At 39.2% G+C, this 19,996-nt stretch overlaps 1 protein-coding gene across 2 annotated transcripts in view; it reads right to left on the reverse strand.

The window, feature by feature from the left end:
• Positions 1–305: 305 nt before the first annotated feature.
• Positions 306–19,996, reverse strand: part of renbp (renin binding protein) — a 45,765-nt gene continuing 26,074 nt past the window's right edge. For both annotated transcript variants that reach the window (XM_028813255.2, XM_051933366.1), the window contains exons 6-11: positions 14,220–14,444; positions 13,910–13,991; positions 11,436–11,611; positions 11,210–11,341; positions 11,039–11,126; positions 306–6,184 (exon numbers count right to left, since the gene is read on the reverse strand). In XM_028813255.2, the coding sequence (XP_028669088.1) occupies positions 6,105–6,184; positions 11,039–11,126; positions 11,210–11,341; positions 11,436–11,611; positions 13,910–13,991; positions 14,220–14,444 (783 nt within the window). In that variant the 3' untranslated portion in view covers positions 306–6,104. The remainder of the gene's footprint in view (positions 6,185–11,038; positions 11,127–11,209; positions 11,342–11,435; positions 11,612–13,909; positions 13,992–14,219; positions 14,445–19,996) is intronic.

Below are 19,996 nucleotides of genomic sequence, written 5' to 3' on the forward strand. Positions count from 1 at the left end.
ATTTAAAACAATAAAAGTTGATCAAAGTAAATGAATGAAGTGAGTAAGAAAGATGTGTGCAGTACGTATGAAGAAGTCGATGCACTCCTAATTGACCAGTTTACACCAAACGCATTCCTAAATGAACACCAACTTAAGTGACTGAGATCTCCAGCAAATCCTCGTCACAAGGACCAAGTTATTCTGCTGAATGGAAGCAAAACCCCAGGGGCCCTTCCCACAGGTTTTCCAGTTGATTGTTGTGGGGCCACAGAATATCCCAAAAGCATTTGGTGGATAACATTACAAGTTTAAACAAAGCAAAGAACATTTTGGGAACATTTTTATTAAAAGAAACATCCATACAATTTCAGTCAAAATCATCATTTGAAATGTTATTGGAAAAAACAGATTTAAGTAACTTAATCAGGCATACGATAAAGAAATGTATTAAAACTAAAAGGTCCATCATGGCCTCGGTGTGGTGTTGGCTCACAACAGCTGCCCGAAATACAACCAGGAGATACGGTGCCATTAAGACCGACTTGCAGCCTGAAAACCCCCCAGCATGCCTCAGGGCTGTCTGTGCAGAACCCGACGTGCTTTACGGTGACAGGCCAAAATCGGACACTTCCTGAAACGCTGAGCATGCAAGAAAAGTCAGGCGATGGACGGCCAATCTGAGCTCTACATGGCAGTCCTGGCGCTTTAAAATTAATCCTTATCTTTGCTTTTGGCTGGAGGTGGGCTAGTGCCCGGCCCCCCAGCTGACATCGTCTTGCAGCCCTCCTTGCACAGTACCCTGCCCTCAGTCTATCTCAGTGGCTACTGAAGCTTACAAGTCCTTTTGGATTCAAACAGACATAAAACAGAACAGTGAAATAAACAGAAGCTGTGCAGACATGGTGAGGATTTATTTTTAGTTTTGGGCTGTGGGAGACTGTGTTGTAGAATAATATTTACATAATCATTTCTTAATTGTCATTAACAGCTTTCTTTAAGCAAGTCATTGACAACATCAGCTGTGAAAAGTTAAGTAACCCGGTTAACGCATAAACCCGATTTCTTAAAAATTCACGTTTCCACGTGCAAGTAATCCTCAGGAGTTCTCCTTTTGTCAAAACACTCCAACGACATTAAAGTTAAACTGTCAGCATTGGCCACTGTGAATCCGAAAATAAGCATGACGCTTGTGATTATTTTCTTGTGTTTTTAAAATATGTTAGGCCTTTGTGTGCTCAGAAGTAAATAACATTCCTAACCCGTGCCACAGATAATCTGAGATATGAACGCCGGCCGCTGCGTCACCAAATCAAACTGATTCCACATATCTATCATAAACAGATAAAAGTTGCTGCAGATGTTCTATCAGACAGTTGTGGCGAGCGCCCTCTTCTACGCGGTGGTGTGCTGGGGAGGCAGCATTAAGAAGAAAGACGCCTCACGCCTGGACAAACTGGTGAGGAAGGCAGGCTCTATTGTTTGCATGGAGCTGGACAGTTTAACATCTGTGGCAGAGCGAAGGGCGCTCAGCAGGCTCCTATCAATTATGGAGAATCCACTGCATCTACTAAATAGTATCATCTCCAGACAGAGGATCAGCTTCAGCAACAGACTGTTGTCACTGTCCTGCTCCACAGACAGACTGAGGAGATCGTTCCTCCCCCAAACTATGCAACTCTTCAATTCCACCCGGGGGGGGGGGTAAACGTTAACATTTAACATTATACAAAGTTATTGTCTGTTTTTCACCTGCATTATTATCAATCTTTAATTTAATATTATTTATTGTATCAGTATGCTGCTGCTGGAGAATGTGAATTTCCCATTGGGATTAATAAAGTATCTATCTATCTATCTATATCTATCTAGATTAAAATTAAAATGACACTTTACTAATATGTTTCTGTTACTGGATTGTATGAAGCACACTCTTTTCTGCTTCATTGTGCGATTGAGCTCTGCGGAGGGCAGACACACCAGTACATGTGCTTCTCACATTACACCCAGTGCTGCTGGGATAATAATAACGCAGGTATTTGTATGTCAATAAAATAACTTTTGTGTTGGGTTACTCTTTACTTTAATATATGTTATTGGACTGCGAAAGGCACCAGACTTTATGCATTACCCTACTGCTCTTGAGATTGTGCTGCTCAGCTTAGCACTGCACACTCAGCTCATCAACATAAATTTAGCGATTTCTGACATACTGTCACAGAATATTTCAACCAGGTGATGGAACGATACAATCGGCCAAGCATTTACCTCAGGAAATTTGTCTTGTGGAGACGTTCACCTGTGGCTGCTGACAGCGTGTGCATACATACAAAGAGTGTGCAGACTATAAAATCCTTAAGTGTAACCCTGTTAAGGGTTTACATGGCCAACGACCCAGTTTACTCGCACAGAAATCTACAACTGTTAACTAATTTTCTCAGAAACCAATAACCCATTTGGCATTTTAGGAACTAAGTTTCTATGAATAATCAGGTTATTAAAGCTCATGTAAACGCACGGACTATGAATTGTCCAAAGGACGAGGAACGCTACCACTGACGAGGGCCTTTTCATTAAGTGCTGCTTTGGAAGTGGAATTTGTGGCATTCAGTGGTCTACTTGTAACCAGTTTTGCAAAGGTACTTTGTTATAACTCTGTGCAGGATATTCTATGAGCCATCCCACCAGGAGGGGCTTTACACTGGCCAGCCAGCTTAAGATGAAAGAGCAATCTAGCTGGATGGAACAGGATTGAGCCAGGCTGAAAGAAGAACTGGTATGGAGTAGGGAGTCCATTTCTGGGATGTGGTGGATTAGGATTGCATGTTAAATCAGGAGGGCCACGTTGATGTGCGACACCGACTGGTTCAAGTTTGGTCACTCTGTCTCGGCCCCCCTTCTCTCTCTCTGCCTTCTCTTGGCAGCCATATTGAGACAAACAGGCTGCTTGGCCCTATAAAGATGATCACCTGAGAAAATTGAATGGAACTATAAGTTTATGTGCTGCCTGAAACTACACATGTAGCACCATCAGGTTGTATGATTCGCCAACACTCATATTTGTACTTTGTTTAATAATTTGGTTGTATTATCTACAATACATAATTAAATGTGCAACACTCTCCTACCTGTTCTTTAATGCTGCATGGCTGCTTGTGGTTAAAAATGCAGAAGGGAGAGGAAGTTGCTGAACTAAGGTGCGTGACGGTGTGATAACAGCATGGGATTTAGAGACATTTAGTTAAAGGTCTACTCAGGGGTGTCGAACTCCAGGCCTGGTGGGCCGCAGTGGCTGCAGGTTTGCATTCTAACCCTTTTCCTAATCAGTGACCAGTTTTCACTGCTAATTAACTCCTTTTCCCTTCATTTTAATAGCCTTGTTTTTAAGGATTCAGTCCTCTGAATTGATTCCTTTCTTCATTAAATGACAGCCAAACAGAAATAAGACGACAGATGACCAGCTAAATTGGGCCTTCAAAGTTCAACCAGTTTCACTCTAACCAATCTCTTAATGAGAAGCCAGTTCTTGATGTTAACTGAACCCGTTATTTAATTCCACGGCTTTTCGCTGCTCTCATTTTGCCACAGCAGACATTTCCCAAACTGTTGATTTTCTGTTTTTTCTAAGAACAAAGTCAAAATGTATTGGTGACCTGAGAGATCAACCTTACCGAGACCATCACCTTTCTTTATTTTGAGATATTGTGTGATGGGCACAGGGGGGCTGCTAATTAAGGAAACTAAGGGGCCTGAGTCAAGTTAATTAAAGTGAAGGCAAAAGAAGTTACTGTAATTAGCAGCAAAAACTGGTCACCAATTCAGAAGATGGTTAGAATGAAAACCTGCAGCCACTGCGGCCCTCCAGGACCGGAGTTCGACACCCGTGGTCTACAGGATATCGAGTATAAATGGGAGAACAAAACAGAGACTTTGGGGGGTAAAACCGGACAAGAGGGCTGGAGTTGAGGGTAAAGGCCACCATAATGTTTACGCATGATCATGGCTACATCCTATTTGCATCTTTTATTACTCCCTATCAAAATTATACAGGATTAAAAAAAGGATATTTTAAAAATCAGTGCGGCAACACAGCAATGTGCTGAGAAAACTTACACTATAAACACAATCCTCATGTACCTCATCTTGAGGAATGTGGCACTCACGGAGGGAGAGATGGGATTTTTTTCTTATATTCTTTGGGGTAGCTTCATCTTCCTACTCTCCCTTTCATCCACAAATTTTCTATTTAAACTATCAGCTTTCCACGATCGCATCGAGATTGTCTAAACAATACGCTTTTTAATCTCAGATTTTTGTGTTGCAGGTCTCATGTAAATGATGTATGTGTTATGTGCTTTTTGCATGTCTCTCGCTCTCTCTTATGTATACAAGGGTGGGAAAGTGAAATTACACACAGTATGCTGAAGGGAAATTTTGTGGGAAGCAGTCGCCAATATATACAGTAAGTGTAAGCAGAAGGTTTTGAATGTACGTAGTTTGGGGACACATTGCTGTTGATGAACACACCAACATATTGTTAACACATTTTCCTTTCCTTTTATTATTGCAAGTTGACGGGGTCTTCTTTTCTGTCCCGTCTTTAAATTACGTAGAGCTTAGTATTACTCTGTCCTAATTACAATAATAATAATAATTTTGGTTTAGAGAGTCAGTTGAATGTGATCAGAAGGCGATGGGAATTGTTAAAATGTACAGTATATGCTAAGAGCTGTCAAGCAATCATCAAGTCACTTCCATTGCTAATTTAGATGCTACAAAAAGTGAGGGTGAAGCAATGCAGAAGCTGTAGAAGTCATGTCAAAATGGCTTCTCCTAAACTGGTTACATAACATTGGCTGCATGTTCTTGCTTCTGCTGAATTCTATGGCTTATTAGTGTTCTAATTCAGCCACATCAGACATTTCTAATACTGCTGGTTGTGGTGCAGAGTTGATCACGATTTTTTTTAGCCTTTCACTTTTACCTTTCCAAATATTTGATTAATTCTGATTTTGTTTAGGTGTAAATGGGTCCAAGTTACCAGGTTGGCTCTTGGTTTCCCTTTCACCTTCATTGTTAATTGGCAGCTGGTTAAGGAAAAATGAGACTCAATTCAAAAATGGAGTGTGGATTAGCTACAGAACATGTTCACTACTTTATAAACCTGCAGCTTCTACAGGCCATCATTTCAGAGTTTTACTGCTATCAGTTTGGATATGGAGATACGGTTTAGAAATGGAGGTGTCAGGCTGGAGGAGAAAAGGACGACCAAAGAGACAATCATTTAGCTGTGTGAAGGGGGATCTAAGGGAGGAAGGAGTGTCAGACGAGGAAATGTAAAACAGGTGAGAATGGAGGAGTGAAAATAGGAAAAGCTTTAGAGGAGGAAGAACTACTGGTTTAAACTGTGCAAGGACAACATCATACATTACTGCTTTTTTCTCTCCAGCTGTGGAAGTAGAAGATGAAATTGTCATTGCTTGCAAGCTTAGGGTAGTTTATACACAACCATGCTTTCCCCTCTCTCATCGCCTTATGTTATGTTTTGCCTAACACTTGTCACTTGTCTAACATCCCCATCTAGGCATCCAGCAGTTTAAGGAAGCAAAGCAGGATGCAAACACGTCCTGGCACACTTTGTCAATTTGGGAGAAGTGGTGGAGCTACAAAAACAAATGAGCCAATCCCATCATTAAAACAGACCTGTCAATAGCAACTGACGTAAACTGTTAGGTGCAGAATCACTGAAGCTGCTGGAGTTGGACGGGTTGCCCTTACATTTGACACAAATCCTGATGCTGCTTTTGCTTTCTCCTTTTACATGAGTTTTGGTCGTCTGTGTTATAATCATATGCTTCACAGATTGATACTAATTAGAAACTATTACATCAGGGATATATGATCTAAATCATATGCTTCACAGATTGATACTAATTAGAAACTATTACATCAGGGATATATGATCTAGTCTCCCTTAAAGGCATCACCTTCCATCCAAAGATGCCAAGTAGCTGCTTCCTTACCCATCACCAGGGCATTTTTGATATCCGTTTTATTTTTATGATCATCACCCCTACTGATTTTCACAGATTTCAGCCATCTTTCTGTAGGGAGATCCAGGCAACTCACAGAAGAGGGGACTTTCCAAGCAAGCCATCCAGCAACTTCTCACACATGTACAGGCAGCGAGGCACATGGAAGCATCCTGGGAAAAAAAAAAAAAAAAAATCAACAAAGTATTTATTTGCTCTTCAAAGTATTTCAGTCATTTTCTGTGCAATTCTAAATTTACTAAATGGTCACTAGGAGCAACAGCCTATCCAAAGCAAGGCAGGCACAGTCTCTGCAAGGGGTGCCAGCCTATCACTGGGCGCTGTCACGCTCACAGCTGGCCAGATTAGATGTGCACAGAACTGTTTGTACAGCAGCATGGACTCTTATCCACCCTTGCTCTTTTCCCCAATTATTGCAGTATAAAACTTTGCCACTGCTCCGATATTCTAGTTTTTTTTTTTTTTTTTTTTTTTTTTTTTTTAAATTGTCCTCTGCACATTTGCCAACTCCTTTTTCTCATAACTAGCTGTGTAAGCCTGTGCTGTAAAAAGCCCGGGGTCCTAGAAACTATTGAAATCATCAGAAAAAAAAAAAAAATGGAAATGTAGAGATGTCAGGTAATTGAAAGGAACTACTCTGGGCATCTCTGTCCTAGGAGGATTCGATTTGCCAGCGTGCTCGGATTTCTTGTGCATTAGCAGCAGGAGGAAAAGTAAAAGGGATACCCGATTTGACAATGTTAGCGCCTAAGCGACTTTGTCTTTCTTCGTAGGTTTCATTTTGCTGACGTGCTTGTCTCGCTTGAGTTATTAGCACCTAAGCAAGTTTTCTGTTTCCTTGGAGCTGGAGCCCTTACCCCGACTCCACCTCACACTTCCGGGCCGGCCAGACACACACACACACACACACACACACACACACACTTCCACATGTAGACGTTTATATAGAAGACTATCTGGTCCTCGAAAATTAAATAAAAAAAGCATTACAATTGGATTTTTAAAACCTAAACATGAGAAAATTTTGTAATATATAATGGTTTTGTTAATATACAAAGCATCAGTATTTCTTGCTTAACAATGGAGGCCATCTGTCGACTGGCATTTATCCCATGCTCCTCAATTCTGTCTGCACGAGAGTGAAAAGGTCCTTTGCCTGAAACGTATATCGTATGCTGCCTTGATTTACACCTTTAAATCAAACTAACTGCACATCTTTTCATGTGTACATCAATAATAATAATAATGTTATTATAATTTTTTTTCCTTTTTCACTTCCTAAAATAAAAGCAGCAGCAGCTGCAAAGCTGCTGAACCAGAGACATACTAATGGTTTATTGACACTCCCGGTTTCTCAGCTACTTATTCAAACACCTGAAAGAATGTCTGGTGATGGCGATTCAGTTCACTGTAAGGAAGGATACAGACTGGTGAAGACCCCAATACTGCTAGTAATATGCAACTGTCATCAAGATGTCATGGTAAAAACCTGACCCACTCTCACTGGAGAGCCCTTAAAAAGAAAAACATCTCCTCAATGTGTATGCTGCTGAGGCACCTTACACATGAACATGGAGGGATGCATTTTTTGGAAGGATTGAAGTCCTTGTGATGTTGCGTTTGTGTGAATGAATGCAGCTGTAGACAAGACCAATGTTATTTAAAAAAATAAATAAATAAGTCACATGACAGTCAGTTTGTTTAGCCTAAGAAAGTGAAGAAGAAATTCCAATGACTTTTAGAAGACTGGACTCTGGGCAAATCAAGCGCAATGAATGTAAACTGAGCAGACACAGACATTTCATAATATACTTCATCTCCAGATATGTAGCTGCTTCTACTACCAACATCCAGACACAATAAGCCTGGCCAAAATATGGTTAGTCCTGGTCATGGGAGCAATGCTAGAGCCTACTGATCAACACCAGTAGTGAGGGAAGCTGTGAAGTTAATGAAAGCGAGCCACTGTGCAATAGTAGCAGAAGAGGCTCCACATTTGACTGAGGAGTATAATCAGGACAAGGAGCAGCAGCAGCAGCAAAGCCCACAGGTGTGAAGGCGATGGGACACCCAGGCTAGGGTAGGGAAAACAATCTCAACTAGGGACATCAAGGAGAAGTGAAAGGAGCACTTTGACAAAATTAGGATCCCACCAAATACACTGACAAACATGATAATAAGGGAGAACATGGTAGGAGGACCGCTATGTCTGCAGATGAACGATCAGTTAGTGAGGAAGTGTCTCAGGAGGTGGACTAGATAAAACCCACTAGAAATAAGAAAAATAGTAGGCCAAAGCTGTACTGGAAAGAATGGTATCTTGGAACTCCCTAGGAAGAGCTGGAAACTCTTCAAGAGAGAATTTCCTGGTCAGGCCTGCTCAGTCCAGCTCAGAAAGTGCACTGAAAAAGAAGTGAAAATAAAGACCTGAATCAGACGTCGATTATCTAGAGCAGGATAAAGAAAGGGTTTGCTGTGGGGTGGAGTATTGGAGGCTGGAGTGATGGAGGAAAACAGTCTTACCAAGTGAAGGAAATCTCCAACTGAATAATTAAAAAAAACAAACAATTTACTGCTTTTGGGAACATCACTACTTTTCTTTAACATTGCAAGCACCATCAGGACAAACTGACAAGGAAAAAAAAGTGAGAAAGTGAATGTTACAAGAAACCGGTTTGTATATTTAATTTTTCAAGAAATTTCACGTTCAATTTCAAACTCAAGTTTAACCAGCAAATCTCATGGACTTTTACCATAAATATGCTGTACCCCACACAGTCATCTCACCTCTCCTTCTATCTGGTAAGCAGCATATGTCTATCAAGATTACGTCTACCAGATTTTCTACCAGTTGCTATCTGATAAGCTGTTAAATGCATGAACTTAACATCTGAAGTTTTCAAGGGTCTTCTGCATTCATTTCATAAAAGCACATGGTGTATTTCTTGCATTCATTGTTGGCAGGATGATAAGAGGTAATGATTAGTACTGTGGTAAATGGTATGTTATGTTAGCATTGATATTTTTACTCATATGACCTTCACCAGAACAAATCACATAAAACTGGTGTTATACCCTGTAATTGACCAAATAGAAAAGTTAAGGTACTAAGCTTTAAGTTGATATTGGGGAGCAATACTTACACAAGGGTCACATTCTTTGGATGTGGGTAAGGGTTCAGGGATTCAGGTATTTCTCATTTAACTCTTTTCAGGACTCACTTTAAATGGTTTAATGGCATTTGATGCAGGTTACATAATTTATGATGATAATGAATCCACCTGTGTATACCCAAGCCTCTTCCATCTCCAATTCTTTGGCAGTTTGGCCATATTGTTATTTTACTCTCCTTAGCCTTTTTATCTTTAGGCAATTTTAAATGCTATCTATATAGTTACACATCAGTGATTAATTCGGTTAACAAGGCATACAGGTGGTGTCCACTCGAGGGGAACATGGTGTTTTCCTCACGATTGCTTACACTAATGTAACACAGATACCCCCCAGAGGTAAAGGAAGAGAGAACCACTAGGTTGTTATGAAGGCCAAGCTGACAGGTCTGACACCTTACAGAGTACAACAGCTAAAATGAAGGGAGTGGGTGGCAGACAGTTTTAGTATAAGAAAATATATGATGAGTATTTCCCCATAAGGAATTCTTCAAATAAAAATGCTCCGGCCAAAGTATCAGAAGTTAATCATCCAGTTCACATTTCACTACACTTCTCAAACCTTATTTTAAAGAGACTCTTCAGTCAAAGAAGATTCCTCACCCCCATAGTTTCCCTGTTCCAACCCTGTTCTGATCCAATCCACCAAAAAAAACTAATTTAGGACAGTTTCTGATGCTCATACAAAGCAAATGGAGTGCAAATGTAATAGAGGAAATTAGAAAATGTGTAACGAAAAAACAAAAATGATTTCATCTATGTGTGTCACTTCACTTTCATGCCACTCTTTCTGGTAATGGAATATGGTAGCAATATACAAGATGGATACTATCCCTAATGAATTCTTTGAACACCTACCAGAGAATTCTCAGTTGTTCTTAAATTGAGAGATAGAATTCGTATAGCATGTCCCAAGTCTGCCACAGTTCGTTTCATAGTGAACTGTCCTTTTTACACTACTGCTCATGGGTGGCACCCAAGTAAATTCTACCTACATGCCCATACCACACCAAATAGCTGCTCTTGTCCTGGAGAAACAGTAGTTCATCTCCAAGGTATTCCTGCATTTTGGACATCGTCAACCTACTAATGGAGTAAGAGGCCAACAGCACTGTGCAGATACTTTTATTTTGGTTTCTTGTACTTACGATCTTATTCTTTTGGTCACCATCCAGAGATGATGCCCATAGGTTATGTTGGGTCTGCAGACTGACTGATAAATCAAACACTTCATCCATACATTTTGCTTCTACATCATCATCACAGTTTGGTAGAACATCTGCAAAACTGTTTCCACTGCACAAAATCATTGATTAATCTCATGATCACCTCTTCCCTCACTTGCAAAGGAGTGCCGAAGCTACATGAAGTTCTCCACTTACCAGACAAACCACTCTTTCCCAGAAGAGAACCCTGACATTAGATCTGGAGATGATAATCATATAACACTCTGGTGCAAACCAAGGTCTGAAGGGGCTAAGAGGACAACCTCATCTGCAAACACCAATGATGGAGTCATTATATTCCTAAAAGCCTTAGCCGCAATTTCTCTTTCCATCCATGAAAATTATGCACAGGAGAGGAGACAAGATGAACCCCTGGTGGAGTCCAACACCCACGATGAACAGGCTTGAAATTAACGCACAAAAATAGGGACCAAACAACACACAAAAGCAGCCAAAGAATCCTGTACTCCTGTAATTCATTTACTCTTAATTATCACCAATATTGAGAATTCTAAATTGTATGCTGATATTAACAATGTTTTTCCATTTTATTCTCTCCATTTTAAAAGTACTCCTTACATCCCATCAGAATGTTAGTTTTTCAACTCACCCTTAAAAGGTCCTCCTTTAATGTCGAGTGCCACTAGACCTTGCCGACTCAGATATCCAAACCATTCCCCATGTACTGCATCTGGAAACTGCAGCAGAAAAGTCACAATAGTTCAGTTCTTTCTCTTTGTTTAGCATGAGATTAAATGTTAATTAGAATGGAAGAACACACATGTGAGAAGGTGTACTGGAAGAGCTGAGTGAATTTCTCCAGCAGATTAGGATCCTTGGTCTCACAATACCCCATGAGGAATGCAATTAAAGCTTCACAGTGTGGCCACCACAACTTCATATTCCACTCAAGCTAAGACAGAAAGTACCACAGTGAATACAGAAAAGAAAAAAAATATTTCCTATCAAATAGAGACTAGTACCCTGTATTGGATGTCAAAACACACCTGCGTGGGACAGTGGCCATCAACATCAAGGAAATAAAACAGTCCACCATGCTGCTGATCCCAACCAGATGCCAATGGCAACAGCATGAACTTCTCAATTGCCAACTTCTTGAGCTTCTCATCTTGGTGGCGGGTGGCATACTGCAATAGGAACCAGCCTGCCTCCAAAGCGTGACCTGAAAGGAGAAATAAAAACTAAAAAGTTAATAAACTGACATCCGCCCACTACTCTCCATTAAACGTGCTTCTGGCTTAGCTTTTGGGGATTTAGTTCTGGATCTGTCAGATTTACAAAAACAGTAAAATTTATCTATACTGCCCATGGCAATTCTAAAATAAACTTCACATTTTTGAAGAAATGAGAGGTACAAAGCAAAAAAAAATTTTTTTTTCTTTAACATTACAGTTCTTTCCCAGGCTGGAATGGTTTTGTACCTCTACAGTGTACCTGAGCTGTCCAGATCTATACCTTTTCTGAAAAATAACATCTTAATCTGATGAATTAGTGAACAACTGCATAAGTTTGAATTTGCAAAATTAAAAAACTAGATAGATAGAGTTTAGCCATCAAACAAAGCTGGGAAGACAAAAGAAGTGAAAGAGAGGGGTAGGTGTGAAACGCAGTCATTAGAAGGGAAGATGAAGGGAAAGATTAAAAGGTTAGTTGGTCATGTAGTGCTGGTTTGAGACTGAGCTTAGATTCTTCTGTTTTTGTTTGAAGTACTTTTGAAGCCCAGAGAAAGAATACAAACAGAGACCAGTGTGGCTATTAAGATCAAGGCATGGGAAATACTCCACAATAGGCTTTGAAATGTCTTTGATCTTAATAGCTTCAATAGGCATAAAATAATAAAGCACAAAAAGATCTTTATTTTTATAAAATGCAATTCTTCTTCTGAGGATTATTTCTCTTTTTAGAACATTCACTTTTTACTGTTAACTGCAGAATTAATTAAATCAACAGAGAAAATACAGAGCTGAGAACAGGTCTCCAGTCCACCTCTGACCAGCATGCAAGTCTCAGAGATGGGTTGTTTCTAATCTGAACATCACATCTAAATTTTTCCATTACCAAGACGAGCTGGGTTTAGATTAAAAATAAAACCTATGTGGTGTGTCATGTATAATTTGCAGGGGGTATTCTTAGCCATTGTGCTAATCGGAGGGTCCAGTTAGAACTCCAGTGTTGTGTGAACACTGACATTTACCCTGGTGATATTTACTGGCTAGTAGCCGAGAATACTATAACTTAGGCTATGTATACGAATAGATGAACCACATTATAAAGCCACTCCACCTTGTACTTTTGACCAGCATCACGAAGAAGGGTCGCTATTCAGGACACATACTCACTTAAGACTCCGTGTGAGCAATGCTAAAATGGCTATTTCTTAATGTGAACTAAGGTAATTGAGTGCTGTGAATTAATTTGGCACTATGCCATAGAGCCAAATTAATTCACAACACTCAATTACCTTAGTTCACATTAAGAAATAGCCATTTTAGCATTTCAGCGGGTTGGAAAATGGATGGATGGATGGACCGACTATGCCATAGACTATCACCATTTTATTAAACTAGACTAAAATAAAACAAAACACAATAAAATTTACCTTTGTCTAAATATGTGGTTGAGCATAGAGTAGTAATCACTGAGATGGAAGGACCAAGTCCAACACTGTATTACAGTTCAGGTCAACAACAGGACTTATTTACTAAACAATAACAAACAGCAAAACAGAATTCCTAAAGCCTAACAAGACCGATTAAAACATAACATGTTTGACAAACAAGAGGAGACCATTCAGTACAACAAGCTCAATTGCTTAGCTAGTAGCCACAATGTCCCAGTTTCTTACAATTAATTCACATTCCTTTTAATTTAAAACACCTCTAAAACAACAAATAGGAAACGGAGGACAAGATACAAACAGACTCATGCTGCTCCCTTGCACTATGAACACTGTCAGCATTACCAATTCAGCCACTCTCTGCTTTCCATGGTCACACTCCTCCGCATCAGTGAGGCCATGACGAGCACAAAAGCTTATGTGGGCTCCTATTTATTAGTTTCATAGGAAAGTCTTGACCTCCATTCTCAAATCCTTCCAATCCTTGACAAAAGACACACCCCAACTCCTGCTGGACTGACTGCTGCCACTGAAGTGTCTAGCCCCACCCAACCTATCTTGCAGGCAAGACTCCACTTTATGCCATGTTTTTGATGGGCAGCATGCCAATCACTACATTATTTTATCAAAATGTAATACGTGTTAAGCAATTTGTTACAATTGTTACAATTACAGACTCCCTCAATTTTTGATTTTGAGGATTACAGGGGCTCCAAAATGTTTATTAGGGGTCCCAGGCCTAACTGGACTCTTGGCCTTGGCTTTTTAGGTTGTTTTGGGCTAAGAGCTATCAACCTCTTGAATTGCAAAACAGCACACTGCATGTTTAGGTAACAAACACACCTGGATTCTGATGTCTGCCCAGACAGCCTGGCAGTTCTTGTCCATCTGTAGAAACAGTTTCCAGAATAGCATTTCCATCTCTCTGGGGAAAAAAAAAACACCTTACATGCCAATTTAGTTTCTATTATAAAATGATATACTGATTAACTAACTTGCCAGGGCTTTGTGAGAGCTGTTTAGCTCCAGCAATAAATCACAATCTATTAAATTAGTAAAGTGACTGCGTGAACCAGGCCTAGTCAGTAACAGCAAATTGCACGGCCATCATTCAGTTAACTAACCACTCACTCTTGCACTTGCTACTCAATACCTGAACATGCTGCAGGATCTGCTGAATGCACCAGTGGCCTAGCTCATTGTACTTTTTTGCCATTTCAGGTCGATCTTCCATGAGCTGTTCTACCAAGCACAAGAGCATCATAGGGACAGCCATTGAATTAGTGGGTCCTGCTCCTGGTAGTTCCGGTCGCCCTAAACCAGAAGGGTCAACTTGAGTCCAGTGTACAATCTGATCCATTACACGCACTGCTTCATCCTAGGAAAGAGAGAGATACCATTTTTTTTTTTCTTTTCTAAATTGGGTCTTTGCCGTCACATGTGCGGAGTACACTGAAATTCTTACTTGTATGTGTTAATGAACGTGCAACATGTTACACTCGCAGGTTCCATGATTAGTGAGAATAACTACATTACCTCAAAATGTCTGTCCTCCTATTATTTAGTACGTTGCAAAAGGCTTGAACAAAACAAAACACACGGAGACACAGAAAAAGGCCCCCATAAGTCATTATTTTAGACTGTAATGATTAAATCAAATAAACTTTAATAGCTTTAGAAGACAGTAAGCACTACTTACCCAGTATGCAATGAGCAGCAAGTTGGCATAATGCTTAACTACTGCCTTATAGTAAAATGGAAGGAGCATGGTATGTCTAAATTACTGTAGAACAAATTAAGAGAGCACCGATTTAATCTAGTTTACCTTTCCCATGCACCAAGGGTTTCAAAATATTAATTCAAGACATAAAAATCTTTAAGTACTACCACCAACTATGCTACTTCATAACTTTCCCATGTGTCTTTGTGTGCAGTTTTCTGCAAGAAGAATTAATTCTTAGCTCTTAGGTGAAATTTACCCTCAGCCAGCATCCATATACCGTATGCCCCCATCTTTATTTTATAGTAACACCTTGTACAAGCCAAACTGATACAATTAAAAAAATATTGAATTCTTTACTTACTTTTAAAATTTTCATCCATCTATCCATTTTCAGAACCCTTTTATTCTAATACAGGGCCTTGCATTCAATAACTTATCCCAGTAGTTCTGAGCAGTATGCTGGAACCATATGTGAACACACTCACCCCTTAAATCGGTTAATTTAAAATGAAAAGATTTATCTTCTTCAACCTTTCACTGTAGTTTATTTCCACTATCTTCATTTTTTTTTCTAGAATTGGTATATATGGTAAGGAGGCCAAAGCTGTACACAGTATTCCACATATAGCATCATAAGTACGTTGTGCATCTTAGGCACAACCACTCATCAATTTCTCTCTCAACAATTACTTATATAGTGCCTGTCATATCTATCATTCTATCCATCTTTGGTTGCATGAATATTAGACATGCAGGTTAGAATTTCACTACTAACAACTGGTCAACTGATTAGTCTTTTTAATTAATTCTGTACACCATCCTATTTCTGAGAACAGTGATAAGCCAGTTTCATAATGTGTGCTTTCAAGCTCCATAATCTATAATAATAAAAGGCAAAGCCCTCACTGACTGACTGACTGACTGACTCACTCACTCACTGACTGACTGACTCACTCATCACTAATTCTCCAACTTCCCGTGTAGGTGGAAGGCTGAAATTTGGCAGGCTCATTCCTTACAGCTTACTTACAAAAGTTAGGCAGGTTTCATTTCAAAATTATACGCGTAATGGTCATAACTGGAACCTCTTTTTTGCCATATACTGTAATGGAAGGCAGCAAGATGGCCGTAGGAGACTGAGTTGCGTGTCGCGTCATCACGCCTCCCACGTAATCACGTGAACTGACTGTGAACTCAGTACGTAGAAAAGAAGGAGCCCCAAAGAGCGCTGAAGAAAACACTCATTACACAATTGACAAGGCAGCGAAACAATAAGAAGCGAGTGAGTGACGCATACAAGCATCTTCATAAGACACGAGGTATAAAAAAGCACGGTGTAAACCGTAAGTCTAAATTAACTTTATAGAAACGCTCCCGCTGCCGTTTGCAATACCATATTCGCGAGATACAAGTTTAATGAGAAGACACGAGGTATAAAAAAGCACGGTATAAACCTAACCTTAAATTAACTTTACAGAAACGCTGCCGTTTGCAATGCCATATTCGCGAGATACAAGTTTAATGAGAAGACACGAGGTATAAACGAGAGTTTGCATCACTTTGTAACAGAGTTAAAATTGCTGTAGCGAGAAACTTTTAACTGCCGGGTCTTAGCTAACATTAAATAAACCCGTGGACATCGCAACATCACACAAGAGAGCGGCTCACGTGAAGTGACTGAACGCAGCAAGAGTGATCACTTCCATGAATCAAACCTGTTCAAAAAACACATTACACAATTGATAAAGTAGGAAAAGAATATGAAACAAAGCACGGTATAAACCGTAACTTCAAATTAAGTTTATAGAAACGCTGCCGTTTGCAATACCATATTCGCCCCTGCGAAGCGCGGTGATTTTGCTATATATATTAAACTATTTCAACCATTGTATGATCTGCTTCTCGCAACTGAAAGAGGACACCGTGGCAGAAGTTAGCCGACTTGCTCACCAACCACAAGCGTTACCTGGTAGGTAACCACCCATACAATCAGATTGTGAATCAGACTACGAATGCCTGCAATGTAATTACCCCGATCTACATGCTGTCAAATGAACGAACCACACGCCGTAGCACAACGTTAGGGGCTTCGCCTCTACGTCCGAGGATCGATTCCAGTAAGGGAGTGCAGTGACTGTGTACTCCTAATGAGCCCACAATTACGGCGAAACACGTGTCGCATACTATGCATCTTCAAAGCACGGTGTAAACAGTAAGTTTAAATTGAGTTTATAGAAACGCTCCCGCTGCCGTTTGCAATACCATATTAGATGACTTTGTAACAGAGTTAAAATTGCTGGAGCGATAAATTTTTAACTGCCGGGTCATGTCGCGTGTTCTTGGGTAGGTACACCAAAAAATGTATACATTTATGCATGTAATGGGCAAACAAAAAATGTACTATACCCGAAAGCACTACAGTAGTACTCAATGTATCTTTACTTCTTAAATGTTAATGTTTTACTGTTTAATAATTTATACGCTTCTTATATGTTATTCAGATTCTTTTATCAAAATACCAGTAACAGCGCACTGCATGATAACGTGGAGTGAATATACTTGACATGACCATTCATAGTATTTATCCTCTTTCTCTGTACGTTTACCATTCGTTTGCTCAGAGGTTGATGAGCTTGCTGCTTAATGAGCAGCTCTTCACCCTAGCGTCCCGCTGCTTCTCTTCTTTCGTCGGCATCTTTTCCCGTTAAAACTGATTTTTTTTAAAACTTAGTATGTTTTCTTTAATTTTTCAGTTAAGCTGGCACTTAAGTCTTCAATCTGCCTCAAGAATGATTAGCGGAGGTGGTAGACAATGAAAACGTCAGCCGTACGCATCCGCCACGCACGCACTGGTGCGCGCAGCTGTGAGTTGACTCTACAATAAAATAAAATAAAGATAAAAAGAGCAATAACTTGCAGCACCGCTATTCAATTACACTTGCCTAACGCCTCTCCTAAGGGGAAATACTGTGGGATCTGGGCATCCGTCAAAGCAGCAATCACAAGCCCGATTACAAAGCGGGAAGCTGTGATTTGTCCTCTCCCTCCCATGTAACAATCGCAGCCCGTGTTGCAATGCACTATGTATGTATATGTATATATGTGTATGTGTGTGTATATGTATGTGTATATATATATATATTTGTTCATATGTGTGGGAAAGCGAATAGTAGACGTGACGTAGTATATGTGTACCAAATTTCAAGTCAATAGGTGAAACGGTTTGCGAGCTACAGGTGATTTAAAATCCTGGACAGACAAACGAATAGCCACGGTAGCGTATTATAGAAGAACATTTTACTGTTTAATAATTTATATTTATATGCAATGTGCTTCTTATATATTACTTCATATTCTCATATGATAATGATGTTAATGTTGTTTATATTGATTTCTATGTTATTGTAAGTGCCCTTTATTTGTGGAAAAATAAATTTGGCAATTAAACTTATTTTATACATACATTTTATTTTTTTCTCTTGCACTCAGTGAGCGAATCCACTGGGTAATCAGCTATATATATATAGATATATAGATATATATATATAGATATATAGATATATATATATAGATATATATAGATATATATAGATAGATAGATATAGATATATATAGATAGATAGATATGTGTATATAGATAGATAGATAGATATATGTGTATGTATGTAGATAGATATGTATGTATATGTATATATGTGTATATATATGTAGATATACAAATATGTGTATATATATGTAGATATACAAATAAGTATATGTATATATGTGTATATATATATGTACATATACAAATATGTATATGTATATATGTGTCTGTATGTGTATATATATGTTGATATATGTATATATATATATATATATATGTGGATGTGTATTTGTATATATATATATGTATATATGTTTATGTATATATATATGTTTACATAACCTCTTTAACACACTACTTCTCCGCTGCGAAGCGTGGGTATTTTGCTAGTCATAATTATATTAATAGTTTTATGTCATTTATATGTATATTCAATGGACACTTTATTAGGTACACCAGCTTGTTATTGCAAAATAGCCTCCTCCAAACAACCAATCAGGTGATACAATTTAACATATAAAGTAGTGAAATGGTCAGGAGGTTTAGTTTATGTTTGAACAAACATTAGAAGAGGAGTCTTCAAATTGACATTGACAGTGGTGTACTCACTGGTGGCAGACATAGGGGTTACTGCATCTCAGAAACAGCTGCCCTCCAAGGATTTTTCCACATTACAGTTTAACAATTATTAAGAATGGATAAGCAAAACATAAAAAAAAAAAATGGTCTGTGGCTGTTCTGCAACGACAGACAATTCTTAATGAGAAGGCTCGTAGGAGAACAGCCAAATTCATTAAATCTCAAAGAAAGACCATACATTCTTACGTGGTATTCAGAACGACATCTCTTAATGCACAATATGTCATACCTCAAAGCCGACAGGCAACAGCAACAGAACACCAAAGCAATATCCACTCATGTCAACTAAGAACAGGAAGATGAGGTTACCATGGGTTTGTTATCACCAAAAGCAAACAAATTAATACTGGGAAAATGTCCTCTGGTCTGACAAAGCTATGCTACAATATACAGATGGTAGGGTCAGAATTTGGAGTAAAATCTAATGGAATCTATGGATCCATCCTGTCCTATATCAATGGCACAGGCTGGTGGTCATAGCGTAACAGTGTGAATATGTTCTTGATATTAACTGTGCATAATTTTCATCTGTCAATAGCAAGAAATATGCTGTGACAACATTTCTCTTAGTTATAAATCCTCAATTCTGAAGTGTTGGAAATGAACTTTGGCCACTGTATTTTGCATTCTGAATACAACCATCTTAGTCAGTTGAGCTGAAGGGGAACTCACTTCACTCTAGTGACCAACCAGTCTTTTGACTGTGATGTGGTCTTCTTTGCACAGCGAGCTTTCTCCAAATCAGCCATGTTACAGTATACACAGAGTACCTAACATGCACTTGTACCACAGGCCCTTTAACATATTTATATGTGAGAAAATGTACACTGGGGAACAAAAAAAGTGAAAAAAAAAATGGCACAAAAAAAAACTCCACAGGTTCTAGTGACCAGGCTGTAATTCTAACTCAGTCCCTTGGAGTTGCAATGCAACAGCAATGCTTTTTTCTATTGTCACACATAGGTGTCCAAGGATCACCCTT

The sequence above is a fragment of the Erpetoichthys calabaricus genome, chromosome 11 (genome assembly GCF_900747795.2).
Source record: "Erpetoichthys calabaricus chromosome 11, fErpCal1.3, whole genome shotgun sequence".
In the NCBI taxonomy this organism is placed as follows: Eukaryota; Metazoa; Chordata; class Cladistia; order Polypteriformes; family Polypteridae; genus Erpetoichthys; species Erpetoichthys calabaricus.